This window comes from Balaenoptera ricei, chromosome 14, assembly GCF_028023285.1.
Source record: "Balaenoptera ricei isolate mBalRic1 chromosome 14, mBalRic1.hap2, whole genome shotgun sequence".
NCBI lineage: Eukaryota > Metazoa > Chordata > Mammalia > Artiodactyla > Balaenopteridae > Balaenoptera > Balaenoptera ricei.
Window position 1 is genome coordinate 40,275,510 of NC_082652.1, and position 22,643 is coordinate 40,298,152.

At 50.6% G+C, this 22,643-nt stretch overlaps 1 protein-coding gene across 1 annotated transcript in view; it reads left to right on the forward strand.

Annotated features, from left to right (window-relative positions):
* Window positions 1-22,075, forward strand: part of CABLES1 (Cdk5 and Abl enzyme substrate 1) — a 107,277-nt gene extending 85,202 nt beyond the window's left edge. The window contains exons 6-10 of the mRNA XM_059893905.1: window positions 533-689; window positions 1,801-1,904; window positions 17,057-17,163; window positions 18,419-18,626; window positions 20,667-22,075. Of these exons, the coding sequence (XP_059749888.1) occupies window positions 533-689; window positions 1,801-1,904; window positions 17,057-17,163; window positions 18,419-18,626; window positions 20,667-20,807 (717 nt within the window). The 3' untranslated portion in view covers window positions 20,808-22,075. The remainder of the gene's footprint in view (window positions 1-532; window positions 690-1,800; window positions 1,905-17,056; window positions 17,164-18,418; window positions 18,627-20,666) is intronic.
* The last annotated feature ends 568 nt before the right edge of the window (window positions 22,076-22,643 follow it).

The window sequence follows — 22,643 nt, forward strand, 5'->3', positions numbered from 1 at the left end:
TCTCCAAGTGGGTGAAAAGAAAAACACGTGTTGCCTCTTCATTCCTGAAGGTTGAGTGTTCACAGAGGAAGGAGGGAGGATGAAATGAGATGAGCGTCATAGACACAGCATCTGCCAGGGGAACATGGGAGGGCACAGTCCCTTATCCGAGACTCTTGGGACCTGATATTCTAGAATTCTGCACTTGGTGGATTAGAAAAAGTACCACGATGTATGCCTCTTGTGTTAGACAACATCCTAGCAGCCTCTGTGATAGTACCTTGTTATCAGACACCCTAATATCTCTGCCCCATAACATGAATATTCACGCCAAGTGGGATAAATTAAAACTACAGATGGCCTCTAGTCAGTCCAGTTTAGGTTTTGGCACAAACGAGTGCCAAAACACATTTCATTTTTCGGATCTCGGGTTTTAGAATTGCAGCGATGAGAATATGGACGTGAACTTGGCGTGGCAACGCTGCTTGGTCAGAACGCAAACCTAACACTGCCCAGGGTTAATCACTGGCCCGTTTTTGTCTTCACCTTTTAGACTGTTTCTTATACCCAGTTTCTGTTACCCACGAATGCCTTTGGAGCGCGGAGAAACACCCTAGACTCCATGTCCTCCTTCTCCCAGCTCCGTACCCTGAGCCACCGCAGCCTCTCCATCGGCCGGGCGAGCAGCGCCCAGGGGAGCCTTGACACAGGTAAGCTGGGGCCTGGCTGGTCTGGGTGGCTTGCAGCCGGAGGTGCCTTGGTGGACGGTGTGGATTGGGTCTCCCTGTGCACATTGGGAGACAGGTGCCCTGGAGCGTGAGCTCATCCCGCAGGTGACGGGACTTTTGGGCAACCGGATTTCAGGCCAGGCAGGCTCACAACCCTGCCCAGGGGCGAACTCTTTAAATGAGAGGCCTCAGTCGCCAGCCCCTGAGCTCCCACGAGGAGACACGCCCAGGCCGCCTTGCAGAGATGGGTAGACTCCCCGACTTCTCTCCACCGCTCAGCTCCTCATCTCTCCAAATACCTGGTTCTTGCCTCCATTCTCCTAGTGCTCAGGTTTGGCCTTTCTTCAAATAACTGGGCCATAAACGTACCATCAGGTGTGAGAACTTCCTTTGTGAGTCTCACAGTGGGTGAGCTTACTCGGCTGCTGACGGGAGACTTGGATGCTTCCAGCTTGGCCCGTACAAGCCTTTGTGAGAATCCACACGGGCAGAAAAATGCTTTATGAGGCAGGATTATGTCCACTGTCAGAGGAATTCCAGGTGAACACGAAGCTCCTTAGGCCTCTCCAGGTGCTGAGTTCAGAAGCACTGTGCTGATGTTCGGCCACCCCTGGTCACTGACTGCTGTTTGCACTGGTGGCTGCTCTGGTTTGCATTCATTCAGACCGCATAGCCTGCCCGGAACCACTCACACCAAACGTGCTTCTCACGTGCAATAACTTGAGGCTCATTTGATCTGCACGTTTAGAAAATGAGCCTTTTCCGTGCCACGTTTTGTAATCTGTGAGTGTTCACGGCATCTTTCATGCTCGTGAGGTTCTGTGCTCTCCCGGGTCAGGGAGATTAATACATAATCTTTTTAAATGGAAAAAATGGCAGAGAGTGTTAAGTGTTTGGTGAACCCCTCTGCCGGGGCGTACACTTCACGGGCGTGCAGAGACGCCTACTGACGGTCAGAGCGAGCAATGTGACTCTGAGCTCAGTGACCTGAAGCCACCCTGTCTTCAGTCTAACTTTGTGCCAGGCATTCACCCGGCTACTTCTGCTTCAGGAGGTCCCGGGCCCTAGTTATCATTTTGCGTGTGATCCTCAGGTAGCGACCCGGGAGAGTTTATGGACTATGACCCGAATCTCCTGGATGACCCCCAGTGGCCTTGCGGCAAGCACAAACGAGTTCTGATCTTTCCTTCGTACATGGTGAGTGGCGGCGGAGGGCTGGCAGGGGAGCTGATCCCTCAGCCTCCTCGGAGAACTTGGAGGTGCCATGCTCATCCTAACGGACAGTGGCTCTTCCTGGGGTTGGGGGCTTGTTCAAACACTGCTCTGCCTGGTTCTTCTCGAGGACCTCCCCCACCCCCCGCCGAGTGTGGGTCACTCAGGGAAGGACCAGCATCACATCCAGGATTCTGCCGGCCACCTGGCCCAGGTACACCACCACTTCAGAGGGCTCGAGAAGGCTGGATTGCCGGCAGCCGTGAAAGCTGCCAGCTCAGCGTGCAGCTTCACCTCTGAGGGTATACATGTCCATGGACCCCACTAGGTAGGGGATCACCAATCATGCCCCATCACTGGCAGCACTGAGTTCAAGTTCAGCTGTTTGGAGTTCCTCGGTGACCGTAGGCCTCCGCACACACTCTGAGCAAACATTTGGCACTGGGTTCTGGATGACAGAATCATCTCCTGGGAAAGTGAAAGTAGGACAATGTGGGTGTTAAATGCAAAACCTTTCCTTGCTGTTTTTATTTCACAGGCTCTTCCTCTCTTTCCCTTTGTGTAATTTGGTTTCTGCTTTTGGCAGACCACCGTTTCCCACCACTCTGGCCGCTGTTTCTCCAGACACCAGTGGGGCCTGACAGGGTCCTGTGTACTTTCACTGGGCAGACTTGTCCTGACTTGGATGTGGGCAGAGCCTGGGCTGCTGTGGGGTTGTGGGAGCCGGGCTTTTAGAGAAACCCACCGCGCCAGGCCTGCCACACACACCATCAGGTAGAGAGCACCGACCCAGGATGTCCCCACCGCCCCCCTGCCAGGCCTGGAGGGGCGAGCGCAGCTGAAAATGTCCTACTCTGGTTCCCTTGCTCTTCCCCTGCCGGCTGATGTCAGAAGCCCTGGCCCCAGGAGTGAGCAGAGGGTCCTTTTTCTGTTCTAGGCTCCTGTGTTTGCAAAGACCAGAGTGGGACCCCACCCCATGCACTCACTCTAAGCTTAGTGTTCTCAGCAGTGGGACCCCCCCCCACCCCAACCCCCAGCTTCTCTTCTCACTGAGCATCTGGCAAGTAGCTGACGGCAGAGAAACACCAGGCAGAACTCAGGCCCTCGCTGTTCACTTTCAACGTATATCCTCTTGTAATTTGGCAGATAGCTCAGAGATCATTCTAAAATGCCACACTGAGGGACTTCCTGGTGGTCCAGTGGTTCAGAATCTGCCTTCCAATGCAGGGGACGCGGGTTCAATCCCTGGTCTGGGAACGAAGATCCCACATGCCACGGGGCACCTGAGCCCACGCTCCAGCAACTAATGAGCCCGTGTACCACAACTACAGAACCCATGCGCTCTGGAGCCCGTGCACCACAATTAGAGAGAAGCCTGCACGCTGAAACGAAAGATCCTGCATGCCACAACTAAGACCCGACGCAGCCAAAAATAAAATAAATAAATAAATATTTTAGGGGCTTCCCTGGTGGCGCAGTGGTTAAGAGTCCGCCTGCCAATGCAGGGGACACGGGTTCGAGCCCTGGTCCGGGAGGATCCCACATGCGGCGGAGCAACTAAGCCCGTGCGCCACAACTACTGAGCCTGCGCTCTAGAGCCCGCGAGCCACAACTACTGAAGCCCGCGCACCTAGAGCCCGTGCTCCGCAAGAAGAGACACCACCGCAATGAGAAGCCAGTGCACCGCAACGAAGAGTAGCCCCCGCTCGCCGCAACTAGAGAAAGCCCGCATGCAGCAACGGAGACCCAACGCAGCCAAAAATAAATAAATTAAATAAATAAATAAAATATCATTAAAAAATAATAATAATAAATAAACATTTTAAAACATAAAATAAAATAAAATGCCACATTGAATCAGAATGAATTGCCAAAGGCATTTTGTTTAAAATTGCCCCGTCTCCTCTCTCTCCTATCCTTATTCTCCAACTCCTAACACAGAAAGCAAAACCAGAGCCATGTAGAGTTATTTTTTTTCTACCTATGACCTGTTAGTTTATTTACTTCTTTCTAAACACGAGGGCTTATCCGTATCAGCTGGCACATAATAAATGTCCAGTAAATGACCAGAATCCTTACCCTGATGTCGTGGAGGGAGCAAGTGAAAGTTCGTGACTTGTGTAACAGTAAGGGTTCTTCATGTTGTTCACTGCTTTATTTATTAAAGTTCACTTTATTAAGTAATTTGGGCAGGAAACTGTGGCTCAGGGAGTCTGAGTGAGGCTGTCAGAGTTGACAGACAGGAAGTGAGGGGCTGAGGCTAGAACCCTGGGCTTAGTACTCTTCCTACTGCGCCTCTGAATCCACGTCCCTCAGCAGCCATTGGCAGAACCCGCGACCTCAGGGTAAAATGTGAAGATGATTCTCTGGGCCAACAGTTTAACAGATTTCTAGGTAACCAAGAGAATAAGAAGGTGCACTGTTTTTGATTGGCGTTGGGGTTTGGAGGGGCGCTCTTCTGTAGTCATGTTACGTCTGGTGATAGCATTGACCTCTCCTTTTATAGGCCTGGTGTCTGGCCAGTGTGGCTCTGGTTGTTTTGGTTTTTTTTCTTTAAATGATTTAATTGTGAGCTCCGAGGTTCTGGGCTGTAGTCTACATGTGCACACCTGTGCAGACAGATCATTCCCCCGCTCCACCAGACAGTGTGCTAGATGACCTGCCAAGTCAGTGTGTATGTCCTACCCTCCTCGTTTTATGATCCCAAGTGGGTCATTTTTCAGCTCACTACATTGAATCTGTAGCCTGTGCTTCCTGTAACCGTCCATTTTTTAGAGAATGAAATTGCTCATGAACTGCATTTGCCTGGTCAGCTTCATAAGACCTACATCTCCTTCTGCTCTGGCCACAGATGTTGGTACTTTGATAAACGTGGGCCGTCCACTTTTCAGCACTGACGTGCATGTCATAGTTACAAACGGCCTCAGACTGGCTTCCAGGAGACTTCCTCTCTCGAAGCAGACGTGGCTTCACATGCATTTTGGCATTGAACTTGCAGGAGCAAGGGTAGGGGGTTTGGCTTTGGTTTGCTTGCTTTATTTTGTGTGTTGGGTAACAGGTATAGAATTTGTCCATCTAACCAATATTGACTGAGGCCCTACTATATGCCAGGCCAGGTGCTTCCTTATACGGTGGAGGACAAAGCAGCCACCGACCCCGTTCTTCTCAACCTTAAAATGAGTGGAGAAGTCAGACAGCGAGTAGTACACAAGTCACTGTAGTGAGGAGGGTAAGGAAGGAATCGTCTTAGAAAAGTGGTGAGGAATGACAGGGAGGGTTAGGGGTTGGAGGTGGGCCTCAAGGAAGGCTCCCCTGAAGACATGCAAAAGTGAACGCTGAGGGGGGAGAGGACTGCCAGGCCTTGGGGAGATGGCCCCATGTGCAAGAGCCTGAAGTGTGCAAGAGGTTGACCTTGTGTAAAATGGATATTTTTAACAGTAACAGTCACTGCCCTTTATACACACACACACACACACACACACACACACACACACAAACACACACACACACACACACACACACACACACACACACGGAAGTCAATAGAATGATGATCCTGACAAATTTTCTGTGCTAACTTGACCCCATGCTCAGGGAGCTGCACTTGTCAATAGGCGCCGCTACCAAGGTGGACAGAGGGAGCTACAGGGTTGTCGAATCCAGGTTGTTAAAGGCCCTCTTTGAGGGTCTGGGGCACATCTTGGCCTGTAGGTGGGTAGGAAGAGCTGACACAGCTTGGAGCGTTCCTGCTGCGGGGTGAACCCTCATGGTTGGCAGGGCTCCCCCTGCAGGCGGACTCAGCCCTGTGAGAAGCGTGTGCAGCCCCGCTCCTCCCTCCCCCTCCCCGGCTCCCTGCTGTGGAAGTTGGGGACGGGAACCAGCAAGTCCCTCACAGGCTGACTGAGCAGCGCCACACACCTCCCTAAATGGTAACCTCCAAGGCCTCTGGGGTCCTGCTTCCATATGCCTGTCCCCGCGAGGCCCCCAGGGCAGTTTAAGTTCGGCCAGCCAAGCAGAGGCCCAGATCTGAGAACCAGGGGCTGTTGTCCTGGGTTTTGGGTATCCTATACCTGTGGAATTTCAGGGTCTGAGGTGTTGGCATGGCCTCTACAGAATCAAGCAAGCTTTACCGTGCTGAGCTACCCCATTAAATCCTGCAGCAGCCTTTTTTTTTTTTAAGATTTTTTTGACGTGGACCAATTTTTTTTTTAAGTCTTTATTGAATTTGTTACAATATTACTTCTGCTTTATATTTTGGTTTTATGGCCGGGAGGCATGTGAGATCTTAGCTCCCCGACCAGGGATCGAACCCGCACCCCCTGCATTGGAAGGCGAAGTCTTAACCACTGGACCACCAGGCAAGTCCTGCCATTTTTTTTCTCTTTTCATATTAAGGTATAACTTATAGCTAATCAAACGTACCAATTTTAAGTGTATAGTTCCATGAATTTGTATCCTACACTCTGACCAAAATGTAGGACACTTCTATCCCCTTAGAAAGCTCCCTCCTTTCCATCGTGTTCTGCTTCATACCCCCTCCCAGCAAAGGCAACTGCTGTTCTGACTTTTGTCACCAAAGATTGGTTTTGCCTCTACTGGAACTTCATATGAACGGAATTGTGTACTGTGTTTTTTTTAATCTATCTTCATTCACACAACTTAACATCTGTAAGATTCACTCATGTTGCATGTGTCAGTAGTTTGTTTTTTTTTTTTAATTGCTGAGTAGGATTCCATTGTATGGATATACCATCATTTATCTACCCGTTCTCCTGTTGATGGACATTTGCGTTGTTTCCAACTTAGGAATATTATGAATATTGCTGCTATGAACATTCACATACAAGTCTTTTTGTGGATATACATTTTCATTTCTCTTGGGTAAATACCAGGAGCGGGCTTTCTGAGTCAGTGGAGGTGACGTTTACCAGTCAGGATGTAGTTGAAGGTATATTTTCGTTCATGTTTGTTCTCAGTAGAAGATAAAAAGGCCAGTCATTGCTACTGCTGGGACGTGCCTTAAAGTGGGAGGGTTCCAGAGCTGAACATTCCCCGAGGCTCAGAAAGAAGGCTGTTATTTACAGAGTTTAAGTGGAACCCTTTGAAACTGATCTTGCATTTGTAGTTACAGTTGTATTTTTTAACTTTGATCCAAGCAAGTCACTCCCAGTATTAGCCATTGTGAAAGGGCAAAGGAGAGGTTTGAACGGAAAAAAAAAAAAAAAATTCCTGGTGCAGATGTGGAAATCCAACTGCAGCTGCCCCCGTGGTTTTGGCCTTACGGTTTCTAGAAGGTGACCACGAAACATGAAAGTATGTCGAGCCTCTTGGCTACATGCAGGTTCTTGTAGGGCCTGAGCTTCATATGGTTTCTCAATGCAGTGAGGGGGGCCAGAGGCCTCCCACTAGAACCGGTGCTTCCTGCCCTGTGCCTCCTGGCCTATAATTAAAGTTTCACTAGAGAGCGGTTATTTATCATTAGAACCTGGCAGCTGAAGTCGGTAGTGGTTTCCCCCCCCCCCCCTTATGGGTGTGGAGAGCAATCAAGAGGAGAAAATAAAGAGAACTGACTGAGATAATGCCAACAAAATTAACGTTCTGTGAAGGGATTTCTGGATCCTTTTCCTTTCCCAGGAAGAAAGCCCTCTCGAACTGTATTGACAACAGAAAGAAAGCTGACTCACAACCTTTGTGATATCTATAGGTATCTCAGTCTCCAGAGGATGTCTCTTGGATTGATCTCTGTGATACAGTGCCCATTCTTTTATTAATATTACGATCTAAGGACTCATAGAAAAGCCCCTCCTTCCGTTTCAGCATCTCCCCAGGGTTGTGGGAATATATCTTAGAACTTAATTTTTCAGGACAGTATGAGATACTGAGCAGGAGGGAATAGAAGACAATAAAGGAGATTAGTCCAGGCTTCCGTGAGATTGGATTCTGCTTTCCCTCCATATTTCTTTTTCACTGAAAGCTGTCTGGATGACGTGGGCACTTACTTACCTGTCTGCAGGTGGATTTATTGAGAAGCTAAAGCACCTTGAGCCCAGGGGCCCCTCCCTTGCAAGGCTCTTTCCAGGCCCTCAGGTTTCCAGATGCCTGAAGCTTATTCAATTCGGGAGACCCTCTTTAAGAAAAGTAGTTCAGCGTTACAAAAACACCATTGCTGGGCCTCTCTGGAGAATTGAAGGGGCCCTGGAACTTCCCTGCCAGGTGCCTGCACAAACGCTGAGCAGTGGGGCTTTGAGGCCTGCCAGCTTTTGATGTAAGTGTAAAAATAAAATGCCTTATTGCATCGTGGTGGGTTTTGTTTTCTGTTTTGGGTTTGGGTTTTGGGATTTTTGGGGTTTTTTGGTATCAGTTTTATTAGATAAAATTCACATATCATACAATTCACCTCTTTAAAGTGTACAATTCAATGGTTTTTAGTATATTCACAAAATTGTGCAACCATTACCACAGTCAATTTCAGGACATTTTCGTCATCCTCAAAAAGAGGCCCCCATACCCTTAAGCACCCATCCATCCTCTGAGCCCTAGGCAACCACCAGTGTACTTTCTGTCTCTATAGACTTGCCTATTGTGGACATTTCATGAAGATGGAATCATATACTATACGGTCTTTTGCGTCTGGCCTCTTTCATTTAGCATAATGTTTTTGAGGTTTATCCATGTGGTAGCATGCATCAGTATTGTGGGGTTTTTTTTAATCTTTTTTTTCTTGTAAAAATAATATGAAACGAAACTTTGCTTTACATTTCAACCAAGATGTAGCATCTGCTCCCTTTCTCTGCATTTGTCTCAGATTTTTGATGATCACTTTGTGGTTTTTAACATGACACTGCAAACACAGTTCATCAGCTCGTGCGCTGAGACCACCCTTTAAGAAGCATGCATTTAAAAGTGCATCCAAATACTATCTGGGGGTGTGTGTGACCTCAGGGCCACGTCCACCCACTGTTATCTCAGGTGGGTGGAAACACTACTCCAGAAGTTTCTGTAGTACCAGGTAAACACTCGACACATGTCTGAAACCGTGAACGTGCTTTGCACACCTGGCCAGTCCACGTGGTGGTGTAATCCTGCCGCAAAGGCAGCTTTCCCTGTGTGCCTCTCCTCGATTTGCGAACCATCTCATTTCAGTGAGAGAACCTGAAGAGCTGCTCGCCTAAGGGAAGGGGCAGAGGTCAGACCCAGGATCCTGTGTTTGGAATCCGATGGGTAGAAATAGCAACAAATGCAGCCCCAGGCCGAGTGGTCTGTGCACTCATTCCCGTAGTTTCCTTGTGATTTACAGTCCTCTCAGGGAAAAGGAATAAACACAGAACAGCCAAAACGCCCAGCTGTGTGGGGTGAGATAGATTTCGTCAAGGGCCGTGGCTCTGCTTTCCTTAGCGAGCAGGTCACGTGTGCTTTCCGGTGCCCAACTGGGCTCGGAGCCCCGTGGATGTCAGGCAAGTGCAGCGGAGGCTGGCTGTTGGCCCCGGAAAGGGCTGCAGACATCACTGCCTTGTATCCTCCGTTTCACAAGCCAGGAAAGTGAGGCTCAGAGAGGCCGCACACCTGCCCCGAGCTCCCTGCTGCCTCCTGGGTTTCAGGTAGCCCTGCGGCTGGAACCTGGCTCCTCTGGAATGTTCCTGCCCCCTGGAGCCTCCTCTGACCCAGAGGGGAACGTCAGCAGAGTCGACAGCAAGCTCACATCAGTTCAGAGCTGCTCTAAGAGTCCCTAGGGAGACGTGAGCCCTGGAGGTGGGGACGAAAGCAAGGAGAGCCTTACCAGGCCCCGAGTGGAAGCACGCAACCTGTCAGCTCTGAGCCCCTCGTTCTCCTCCAGCACTGTTACTAGGGTGCACGCACCCCCAGCGCACACCTGCTGCCTCCCACCCTCTCCTGTTGCACCCCAACCCCACCCTGGGGGGCCTTCCCTTTAGGGCATCCTGGTGGTGCCCTGGGCCAGAATGGGGCCCAAGGTCAGCTCTGTGGAGGCTCCCTCCCTCCTCTCATGATGAGTCCAAGCCTTTATTTGTTTTGGTAAAAAGCAAAGGGTGCCTCGGCGCGGCGCAGTAAACTCTTCCAGCTGGGGAACTAGGTTGTGGTCTTACCGTCGTTTCCTGTTACCTCAGAAGGGGTGTGTGGCGCCAGCCCCCATGCTGGGCCTTTCCTAACTCTGCCTGCCTCTCTTTCTGAATTGCATCTCCTGGACCGTCTGCGTTTCGTTGGAACGGTCTCCTCCTCCCAGCTGACCTTCCTTCTTCTCTCTGCAGCTGTGCACACACAGCTTCCCCACAGCCAGGCAGCTGCGAGAAAGTGCATTTAAGTGACCTCTCGCTCCACCCCACCCTGCGAATCACAGACACCAGGGATGGAGCTGCCCGTCCCTCACGCAGCCGGGCCCAGCTGTCGGCCGCTGCTGGGGCCGCAAGGACCCCTGCACTTGGCAAATCCCGTGGCCTGGAATTCGGTGGCACTGAGCACAGTGGTCACCCGGTCTGTTACCAGACCAGTAGGGGACCGCAGCCCCTTTATTAGCACTTTGATTCATAGGAACGCACGCGCACTGGCAAAACCCAGGCGTTGTGCGTCTTTGTAAACCATGCAGTTAGATTGATAGGGGACCTGGAACAAAGCATGGGCCTCCCGTTTCATTCATTCTCTCTCGAGCCAGAACGAACGGGTGGCTGGGGGCCCACCGTAACCCGCGCCGGCAGCTCAGCCTCCAGTACTGCCGCCTCGGCTCACCCCCGTCATTGGAAAGAGGACGACTGTCTCTCGGGGTTGGGGAGGGAGGGAACGTGGGGAGGTCCAGCCTCTAAAGGATGTTGTAAGGCTCCCTCCAGACAGATAGGACCATGCAGAGGAGTCGTGCTACGTTCCAGAAAGTGTTTCCTAGAGGGAACCAGAGCTGAGGGCAGTGAGGACTGTCATCCCTCTGGAATCTACCCGAAGGGTTCGTCCTGGGCTCAGGGCTATTCTTCCCACACTTGGCGCCTGGCCCGAGCAGGCCGGTCTGGAGCAGCAAGCTCCAGGTGCGGCGTGCCTGCAAGGCCCTGTCTGAGCAAGGGCCTGGGAGCAGATTGTCGCTTTGGGGGCCACCCATTCAGCCACCCTGATCGCGTGCCCCGAGCAGCTGAGCACGAGCAGCCCGTACGTCTGGTGCCCTGCAGCCATCATCATAAAGCACGTGACGGAGAAGCCAGATGAAGAAATGGAGGCACAGAGAGTTTAGGCCGCCTGCGCTAGTGCCCACATGCTGAGTGGCCAAGCTGCGGTTTAAACCCAGGCATCTGGCTCCAGAGTCTGGATCCTCCCCACTGAGCTGCAGCTCAGAGAAGCAGAGATGAGAGCAAGAGTGAGCCAGAGCCATCTGGAGGTGGAGGAGGTGGGGGCAGAGGAGACGTGCTCCCTCAGACCAAGGTCAAGGCCAGAACCTGCTGCCTGGGGCAGAGCGGGGCCTTCACAGGCAGGGGTGACGCTGCATCCAGCCTGGGATGGAGGGCTGAGATCAGACTACAGCGAGGTTGCACAGCAGCTCCATCACAAGCGACACCACTGCTGTGGGTGGAATCGTGTCCCCCAAGAAGATTGGCTCAAGTCCTAACCCCAGTATCTGAGAATGTGACCTTATTTGGCAATGGGGTGTTTGCAGATGTAAATTAGTTAAGATGAGGTCATACTGGAGCAAGGTGGGCCCTAGCCCAATAGGACTGGTGTCCTTCTAAGAAGACAGAGACACAGAGAGAAGATGGCCATGTGAACACAGACACAGAGAGAACACCGTGTGGAGGCAGGGATTGGAATGATGCATATACAAGCCAAGGACCACCTGGGACTACCAGAAGCTGGGAAGAAGCAAGGGAGAGTTTCAGAGAGACCGTGGCCCTGCTGATACCTTGATCTTGGATTTCCGGCATACAGAACTGTGAGACAATAAATTTCTGTTGTTTAAGACACGAAGTCTGTGGTACTTTGTTACAGCAGCCACTGGACACGGATACAACCACTTTTGTGTTCCAAGGCACTCAGACTGACATCCAAGATTTACCACCATCCTCCTGCCGTCTTGAATCTTGCAGCATTTCGTTGCCCCAGAAGCCAGCCTACCTCACCCCCCAAAATATATGTAAGCAAGTGAACTAGAATGACTATTACTGGGCACCTGCCTCAGGTCCAGGCATAGCAAGCCTTCAGCAGTCAGCATGCACAGCCACTTTCCCCAGATGCCCTTGGATTTCCTGACGCTGCCAACCCCTAGGAATGCGGGCCCCGCTGGCTTGTGTCCGTCCTGTACCTTTCCCAGTGGATCCACCCTCCCTCTGCCACACCCCCCTGGAGGACAGGGCTGCTGGCCGCTTGGAGGTCAGGAAATGGGGGGCCTTGACAGAAAGATGGAAGTTTGCAGAGACCCTCTCACCCGCAAAATGTACTATATCTAGTTGAGGGAAGAGAGTAGCCAGGTGATGGCCAAAGAGATCGGTAAATGGAGAATCAGGCTGCCAGCTAGCCTTCTGCCCGGCGCGGGGAGCAGTCACCAGGACACGGCCCTGTGGCTGGAAACCCCGCACAGAAGGCATCACTGAGTGCCACCTCTGTACCTCCAGGGGCAGAGCTGGGGTTCAGAGGAATTCTGCCACTTAGAACATGAACCTGAGGGCTTGGCCACGTGCAGCCCTCGCTGGGGGCCGGGTGCTGAGCCAAGGGTCTCATAGCATCGGCTCACTGGCCCTCCTTCTACACCCCTCTCCAGGGTCCAGCATGGAAACAAATATAGCTATCCACTCATCCTGCTGCCAGGAAAAGTAGGTCCCAGCTCCGTATCCCAAGAGCTAGGATGAGGCTACTTGTAAAAATAAGAGTCTCTCCTGCAAGGTCTGGGCTTGGGGGTGGCCGGAGCCCTCCTTGCCCCACCTCCAGGGCTGCAAGCTGAGCTGGGTTGTTGGTGCTCACGGGGCCCTTCTAAAGCGAGGACTGGTCAGGAAGTGGCGTGGGAGGACCCCAGTGCTGCGGTGAACTGATGACATCGGTGCCTTTAGGGGAAGCAGAGCTCTGCCCTATCCCACATCCCCCCAGTAAGGTCCTGTTACAGTAGCAGTAAATGCCATCAGTGAAAACAGTGTATGCATCGCTTATGGTTCAGTTATGAAGCACAGCATCCACTCGAGCTAGTTTAAGAAGAAAGGCGTTTTCTTCCAGGGTACTAAACAGCTTATAGAGTCACTGGGGAGGCTGACGAAACAGCCTAAGTTGGGGTTTCAGGAATGATCCCAAAACCATACTGCAGAACCAGGTCACTAGGGGAATCTGCACTGGCTGTCAGCTCTGGATGTAACAGTACTGCCACCTCCATGGTCAGGAAGCTGCCACTGCTACTGGATCCAGACCCATGCTGCCCTACTGTGGTCTACACCCACAAAATGGAAAGTGGGACTCTAGGGCTCCTGCAGCTATTCTTCTTGGTAGCAGAAACAGCAGAAGCCCAGCCTCTGCTTCAGCTCTGCTTTCTGACACCAGCGCATGGGATAGGAAGAACTGTAATTGTATTTGGAATTCTAGCTGCAAAGGAGTCGGGGAGTACGTCAAGGCATCCCAGAAGGGGGTTGGATATCCAAGCCATAGTGTATAGTGAAGGTGAATCACTGGGGTTTAGAGAAGATGATCCTGCAGAAGTGGCATTGCAGCCTAGGCAAGGAGGATCTGATTCGCATAAAAATCACCTGGGCAAGATCACGGTGCGGAGAGCAGGGCGTCACCCTCAGACACTGACTCAGTGGGACTGAAGCGGAACTTGTTTGCTGCTGTCTCCCTGTTGTCCTCTTGATAAAATTCTTCAGTGTCCTTCACGTACATCGTGTTCTCTGTTTGATCTTTGAGATAAACCTCTGAAGCAGCCCGTCAGGTATTCTTACCTTGTGCAGGGAAGAGGAAGGTGAGACTCAGCTCAGGGAGGTTAAGCCACATTTTGCAGGTTAGGCCTGACTCGCTGGAGATGGACCTGCCAACCACCGTCCCCAACCCTTTCCACCTGCCAGCCTCTTGGAGCTACTCCCTGCTGCTACTAACCCGTGCTCTTTCAGTCTGATTAAGAGCAGGAAACCAGTGTGCCCTACCTCAGTGGGGGCAAGCCCCATCACCTCTCTGACCCTCTGTTTCCTCCTCTGTAACGTGAGGTGGCTGGAAGGCACTCTTTTGACAGTGGGAGCCTTCTTTCAAGAGAAGCGTTGCGTGTATCTACGTTTAAGACAGAAAATAGCAGGGCTGCTGCGGTTGCCACAGGGAGGGATCCAGACACCTCCCACACAACCCCACCTCCTCCAGCCCCTGGCATATCCTTGCTGGGGGCTCACCCAGCTTTGGCCCCCAGCAAAACCTGGCAAATCTTTGCTTGAACCTGCTCACATCATTGCAAACCTCGCGACGGTCGTCTGCAGAGGAAGAGCAGGAGGGGCTGTCTCTGGGAGGTCAGGATGTGGGGAGGGGTGGGAGAAAGGGGGAGGGGGTACTGGGTATTTAGGAAACAGAAAACTTGGCTGATTGGCTGATGGGCCCAGCTTGAGGTAAGTGTGTTAGATGGGGTACCCCGTCCTGCTGCCTGTTTCCTAAATGAAAAATCTTACATCCTGTTCAGCCCAGAGGAGACGTTTGTTTGGGATGACAGACACGGCTTGGAGAGCTGCCACAGGGAAGGCGTCCACTCTCCTGGACTTTGGTAGTAAGTGGCTTCCATAAAATGTGTGCACCCCGCTCCCATTGCCCAGCAGAGCAGCACTGCCCATGCGTGTGTGCGCGCACGTGTCCACACGTGCTCCACGGCTGGTTGCTACTTCCCAGCTCCTCACCGGCACGTTGCCGGGACACATGGCAGCTACCAGATGGGTGTGTCCTGGGTCGGCTGAGGGACAGCCTTCCTGATTGGGCTGGAAAGACCACAGCTCCGAGACGGAAGTCGTGGCTTTGCACCCACCGAGTCCACTTCCACCCGGAAGTGGAAAAGCTCTGAACAAGCTTGGTGGAATCGTGTGCGTTAATAGGACTGTGGTTTGCCTTTCTTGGCCAGAGAAGCAAAGAAGGTGCCACCGAGATCAGTGTGAATTTGGACGTGCAGGCTGTTTGCCTGCTCTTGGTTATAAAAGTGACACCAGAGACATTCCATGTGCCTGTTCTGAAACCGTGTCCAACCAAACATCTTCTGAATGGGGGTGTTCACAGAAAGCCACCAACTTTTGTTAGAGCTGCTGAGGAGACCTTGGACGTGTCTTCTGGAAAGGCTGGCAGTAGCTGTCCACGGGAACCGGCCTTCTCATCACAGTGTGTGGTTTCTTCTTTCTCTGGCTTTGCCTGACAAAGGTTACCGCCCGTAACCAGCCAGGAGTGGCATCACACGTTGTTGCAGCCCTTGGAAAGTATGTTCCTGAGGAGGTGGGGTAAGATTACTCTGCTGAGATCCAGCCAGACTGAGTTTTGTTTTTTTTTTAATTGGAGTATAGTTGATTTACAATGTTGTAGTAGTGTCAGGTGTACAGCAAAGTGAATCCGTTATGTATATACATATATCCACTCTTTTTTTTATTTTCCCGTGTAGGCCATTACAGAGTATTGAGTAGAGTTCCCTGTGCTATACAGTAGGTCCTTATTAGTTATCTATTTTATATATATAGTAGTGTGTATATGTCAATCCCAATCTCCCAATTTATCCCTCCCCACCAGACTGAGTTTTAATTCAGAGTTAATAGTGTAAGGCACAGAGAAGCAAGGGAGATCAGGGTACGCAGAGAGAGCTCGAAGGAGCCGGTCTTTCAGGATGGATGGAATTAGGAAGGGGAAGGGGAGGAGGAGGAACTCAGGGTTCACGGGACTGTTAATAATAGCTAACATTATATACCTACAATGGAATATTATCCAGCCTTAGAAAGGGAGGGAATTCTAAAACGTGCTACAACATGGATAAACTTTGAGGACATCATGCGTGGTGAAATAAGCCAGACACAGAAGGACAAATACTGTGTGATTCCACTTCTATGAGGAGTAGTCAAATTCAGAGAGACGGAAAGTAGAATGGTGGTTTCCAGGAGGAGCTGGGGGGAGAGAATGGGGAGTTAGCATTTAATCGGGACAGAGTTTCAGATTTGCAAGATGACAACAGTTCTAGAGGTGGATGGTGGTAATGGTTGTACAGTATGGTGAATGTACTTAATGCCACTGAACTGCACACTTAAAAACGGTTAAAATGGACTTCCCTGGTGGCGCAGTGGTTAAGAATCCGCCTGCCAGTGCAGGGGACATGGGTTCGAGCCCTGGTCCAGGAAGATCCCACATGCCGCGGAGCAGCTAAGCCCATGCGCCACAACTCCTGAGCCTGTGCTCTAGAGCCCGCAAGCCACGACTACTGAAGCCCGCACGCCTACAGCCTGTGCTCTACAACGAGAGAAGCCACCGCAATGAGAAGCCCACGCACCGCAACAAAGAGTAACCCCCGTTCGCCACAACTAGAGAAAGCCCGTGCGCAGCAACAAAGACCCAACACAGCCAAAAATAAATAAATTAATTAATTTTTTTTAAAAAAAAGGTAAAAATGGTCAATTTTATGTCATGGGTATTTTCCCACAATTAAAAAAATAAAAAACCAGTAGCTAACATTTATTGAGCACTTGCTGTATACCAAGCACTGCACAGAGCACTTCTGACGTAGTTCTCCAAATAGCCGTACGAGGTAGGCGCCGTTGCTGTTTGCCTTTTACAGATGTGGAATCTGAGGTTGGGGGTCATTAAATAAATACACCTCTCACAGCCAGATGACTTATGATGGTCATGAGGATTGTACCCAGATCTGCGAGGGTCCAGATATCACACTCTGTGAACAACAGGCTGAAACACGGGCACTAAGAGAGTCTCCCTTTTCTGCCAGGCACAGACGCCTGACGATTTCTAAGTGTTGTCCTGCTGATGGACGGGGTTTGGTTTCCATCCACCTGCAGAGGCCCTGCCCGTCAGACTCCTGCATCCAACAGAGCCCTTGAGGTGGCCCTCATCTGAGTTCCCTGTTGCTGGTGGTGCAGGGTGTTAGAAGTTGGCTCTAACTTGCACTTGATTATACCCATGACCAGTATTTTAAGGAGTGACCCGTGTCGCCCCATCTGTTTCAGACCACGGTGATCGACTACGTGAAGCCCTCGGATCTCAAGAAGGACATGAATGAGACCTTCAAGGAGAAGTTTCCTCACATTAAGTTAACACTCAGCAAAATAAGGAGGTACGTGGGGATGAACGCCCACCTAAACTTTCCCCCAGGCCTCTCTCCCAGCACGCACTGAGCTCGTGCTTTGTACCGTGGGTCTTCTGTTGTTCTGGGGAAGTGAAACATGGTCACGTTCAGCTAAAGGAGGCTCGTCCGGTGCTGGCTGACCGGTGCCCAGATGTGAGCGAGCCAAGGCAGGCAGGACAGAGGCGGAGCCCTTGACACAAGCTGACAAGGATCTGGAGTGAGGTTCCTTATGAAAGAATTATTTCATACTATCTGTGGCTTACAGTTCAGTAAGATTTATGTTATGGAAAACTGAGAATAAGAAACGTTCGGTTCCCTGCGTTCTCAAATGCAGGCAAAACAGAACAGAGTTGGTATCAGAGGGTTTGAGATAACTTTTTACCCACAACCGTCTGTCCAGAGGTGACAGCCAAGCCCTGTATGTAAGCAGTCAGCAAAACGGCCAAAGCAAAATCAGGCCCAAATTTCCCCTGCAGCTGATTGGATCGACCTTGTGGTGACCCACATCTTCCGGCCCAGTAATCGAGAGGACTGGCCCTGCTGGGCTGGAGAGAAGCTGACTTGTGTTGTGTCTGTGTGCCAGGACAGCAAGATTTCAGGGCATGTGTGTGTGTGTGTGTGTGTGTGTGTGTGTGTGTGTGTGTAGTAATGGAGGCTAGCGTATACACAAACATAGTGTTGGAACATGTGCCAACATTCATACATTTATGTATCCCAATCCTGTTTTGATTCTGGCACGTTCCTAGCCAAAGAGGTGAGAAAAATTAAGTATTCATATTTTGTCTGGGCAGCTTTCCTAAGTAAGCTGGTTCCTGCACTCTTAGTCTAACCCCTCTTCGGCCATAGGTAGTGGCCATAAGCGATCTTCGGCAGAGCTGATACCAAGTACCTAATTTATCCGAGTAACTGTCTCTCTGGAATGACCTTAGTTTCCCTCTGTCACTGTGGGCGGCTCTACTCCTAGTTTCCGGACCCTCAGCTATCCACCTGGGCTCAACATGGTCCCATCTGGACGTGGTCTGTACAGCTTGACCAACAGAGAAGGGTTCAAATTCCCAGTGACTTAAGTCTGTTGGCCACATATAACGTAACTTTCTCACTCATAGGGATTTAATCCCATTCCACGCCGCCCTTCTGGAAATGAAAGAGAAAATACTTTCAAGACAGGGTAGTCTTTTTCTTTGGGATCACCCGAAACTCCAAGTTCTGATAAGACTCTTCCCTCCCTCCCGTCTTTTTCTAGCCTGAAGCGAGAGATGCGGAAGCTTGCCCAGGAGGACTGTGGCCTCGAGGAGCCCACGGTGGCCATGGCCTTTGTCTACTTTGAGAAGCTCGCCCTCAAGGGAAAGCTAAACAAACACAACCGGAAGCTTTGTGCCGGGGCGTGCGTGCTCTTAGCAGCCAAAATTGGAAGCGACCTCAAAAAACATGAAGTCAAGCATTTAATTGACGTAAGTGGGCTGAGTTCTGATTGGCTGGTTGGGGGTGGGGGGGTGGAGCATGCACTCCAGGCCAGCATTGGTCTCTCAGAAGAGCCTGGTTGGTGACCCAGCCCGGGAGACTTCTGAGCCTTAGTACCAGCTAAGGGACCAGGGCTGTGAGGTCGGCCCTTCTGCATCAGATGTCAGACCCCGCATCTCAGGCTGTCTTAGAACAGAGGGATAGGCCACTTTGATGAGACTGAACATCCCCAGTATTGGGTCTAGCCATAAAATACACTTTTAGGCACCACGAGGGTGAGCTTATTCTCCAAGCCACAGAAACCACTGTAATAGCCAGGGGTCTTGTGGGTGGTGTGACCTGCAGAACATCCATCAGACACACCTTGGCTTCCTGTGGCCTCGGCTGCTTACATTTTTGGGGAAGGGCATGGGCTTGACTGAGTGGTATCTCCTTCCTTTTAAAATAGAGCCCCTTGGGGTTCCCTGGTTGTCCAGTGGTTAAGACTCTACGCTCCCAGTGCAGGGGGCCCAAGTTCAATCCCTGGTCAGGGAACCAGATCACACATGCGGCAACTAAAGACCCAGTGTAGCCAAATAAATAAATAAATAAATAAATTTTAAAAATAAAAAATAAAGTAGAGCCCCTTTAAAGCAAGGAAACACTGATCTTCTTGGACAGATACAAGAATGCCTGTTTTTAAAATTCAGTGTATTCTGGGAATTCCCTGGCGGTCCAGTGGTTAGGACTCCACGCTTTCACTGCCAAGGGCCTGGGCTCAATCCCTGGTTGGGAGAACTAAGATCCCACAAGCTGCGCGGCGCAACCGAAAAAAAAAATCAGTGTATTCATAGAAAATTTGAGGTACAATAAAGCCAACAGATCAGGAGATTCATCAGAATTTCCTACCTTTTGAAGGCTGAATAATGTTCCACTGCATGTATACACCACATTTTGTTTATCCATTCATCCATCCATGGAAGAAATGGTACAGAATCATCTAATTTGTGTAGTAAACACTTTTAGGACCATGGAGGTGATGTTTGGATACCAAATCTGAGCTGAGAATCAATAGGTTTACATAGATAATAGCTGAACTAATGAATCTTTACAAGTGTGCTGTTACACACATTTCATAGTTGAGAAATATATCATCCAGCAATGCTGATAGTACCAATGCAGAATATAAGGGTAACGATCTGACAGGCCGTTTGCAGTGGCAATTAACTGAACGCAAGATCCCGACCCAGTTATAATCTGAAAGTAGTCGCCTACTACTCTGGTGTTGAGATTTTTTTTTTTTTAGTGAAGCCAAAAGCTAAGTTCAAGTCAAAGCGGAATGTACTCTAGCTAAAATGAGGCCTTCCCTACCCACCCTCACCCTGATTGTTCTCCATTCCTACTCCGGCAGCAGCTGGACCGAGAGGCAGTGCAGGAGGGGAGCCCCTGGGCGTGGGCTCAGCCCAGTCAGATACACACAAGCCACGTGATGCTCTGAAAGTGAGGCAGCCTCACCAGGACTTGGTCTTCGGGCGTAAAATGAAAGGACCAAACTACACATAACCAGCCCCCCCAATCCTAAACCTCCCACGTGGATATTGTTGTGATAGATGATTTGCTATGGTTTTAGTCTTACCTCTAAGCTTGAATAACCTAGTTGTGACAGGTACAGTTTGAGTCTCAGCTGAGTCTGAATCTCAGCATTTCAATTTGCTGCCCATGTCACCTTAGACAAATTCTTAACCTCTTGACCCTGTTTACCCATCTGTAAAATAGAGATAAACGTAACACTGACCGTGTGAGATTATCAAGAGATGTAATGAAGTCACGGGATGTATCTCAGGCTCCCGGCAGACTGTGGGTCCTCAGGGAGGTACGAGTCCTTTTCCATCACAGCTGATGCCTCCGTTTCTTCCTCCACAGTCTTGCCCATAACGGGTTTCTCTGTAAACACTCTCTGGCTGATGGATACAGAGGTTACACGTGGAGAAAACCTAGGATTTTTATTTCAAAGCTAAAAGGCTTTTGGTTTCCTTTATTTCTGTTGCCAGAAACTGGAAGAGAAGTTCCGGCTGAATAGACGAGAACTGATTGCCTTTGAGTTCCCGGTGTTGGTGGCCTTGGAATTTGCCCTTCATCTGCCGGAGCACGAAGTCATGCCCCACTACAGACGCCTGGTCCAGAGCTCCTAGCACAGGCCTCCTAGGAGGGCCGGGGACCACTTCCCCTGAGCTCGCGGGGGCAGCATGTACTACTGGAAATGCAAAAATAGAACTCAACACAGCAAACTTTTCTCCTCTCGACATGTTTTTGTGTAGAAGCAGTACCAGAAACTTTTCAGGGAGTCTTCCGTCTGGCCAGCCGAGATGGACTATGAACCGTTCACTGCTCAGCCAGGAAGGGGAGACCCATGCAGAAGATGACTCCCCCAGCTCTCCACTCACCAGATTTCCTAGCTGGCCTCACCCAGACTTCCTCGCGACCACACGCAGACCTGGCAGGCGTGGTCCAGGGCCTTCTCTCCAGCCCTGTTCCAACTCGGAGTGCAAAGTTCTAGAGCAGATTGGGGAAGAGAATTTGCAGAAGTTGGGAGAAAGCTTCTAAAAGATACCCTCAGTGTGTCAAAAGAGCGTGCCAATCTATTTTTGTATCCGCTGTTGGAAGTGCACTTTCCTCTGGAGCGGATGGCTGAGTGTGAGAGTATGTGTGTCTGAGAGATGCCACATCAGCCCTCCACCTGCAAAGCCAGCCCCACCCTCTGCAGAGCAGACCTCAGCCTGGGGTCAGGAGCCAGGCTGACCCTCGGCAATTGTTTCTAGATAATCTCTGGATAGCAGTCACTCTCTCCGTACCAGGTGGACACCTTCTGCCCTTAGAAAATGACATTGCTTCTGTTACTGCTCCTAGCACCAATGGGACAAAGAAGACAAGCTCTCACTCAGATGGGCTGCGTGGAAAGGTGTGGCACGTGACGTTCTATACCTTTCCGCCATCACGTCCTGCGTGTACACGAACCTTCGCACTTTCCCCACTGTGGAGATGGTGGGGCTGGGATCCGTGGTGTGTATTCCTGTGCTCTATGTTAGAGTGCATCACAGGCACATTTATTGTGCTATCTATCTACCTACCTATCTATATAAAGTGTTTTATAAAATCCAAAATAGGGGTAAGACGCATGATTGGTGTTTTGAGGCTTTTGACAGCTGGGACCAACTGCACCTGGAGCTGAGGCTGAGTCAGTCGAAGAGGCAACAGCTCTTAGCATCACCACGTCCCCAGGGCTGTTAGTGCAGAATTTTCGTTGCTACTTGCACCGATTCACTGGGACAACCTGTATGGAGGCACCTCATCACTCTGTCACCTCGTAGCTGCAGGAGAGAGGTGCCCGCTGTGGTTCACCGGACGGAAGGAAGCCTGTGGCCCTGTAAAAAGAGAATTAAAATATTTTATTGTTTCTATATCCATGTATGTGTATGTGTAGACGCGTAAGTTGCACCAGTCACCCTCGCCCTGCATTACAGTTCATCTGCCACCATCCCCGCCTCGATTTCACACACAGATTCGGAGCTTTGCAGTCACCCCAGAGAAGGGGCGACGGGGTACCCGGCTTTAGTCAGCAGAGCTTGAAAGAATCTGACAGTCACAGGTTGGAGGAATTCAAGGAGTGGCCAGAGGGAGAGCAAGCAGGACCCAGAGTAACAGAGTCTAGTCATAAATATTTTGCTAACAAATTTCCTTAGCTGAGTTCAGTTGTGAGATGATTTTGTTGAGAGGTATGATGAACATGATCTCTTGGGCTTGATAGATTAATTACTATTTCTGGGGCACCTACTGTTTGTGAGGCAAATTGGGAAAGAAACAGGAAGTGTTCAGAATGTCTCCATCACCTGACTATAACCCGCCCTTGACCTTCCTCTGCTGGTGTCTGTCACCTGCTTCTCCCTGATGAGCCCCCTGGTTCCCAGCCCACTCAGCTCCCCGGTGTGGGCCTGGTGGGTGGAACGCCTCTCAGAGATGCCAGGCCACTG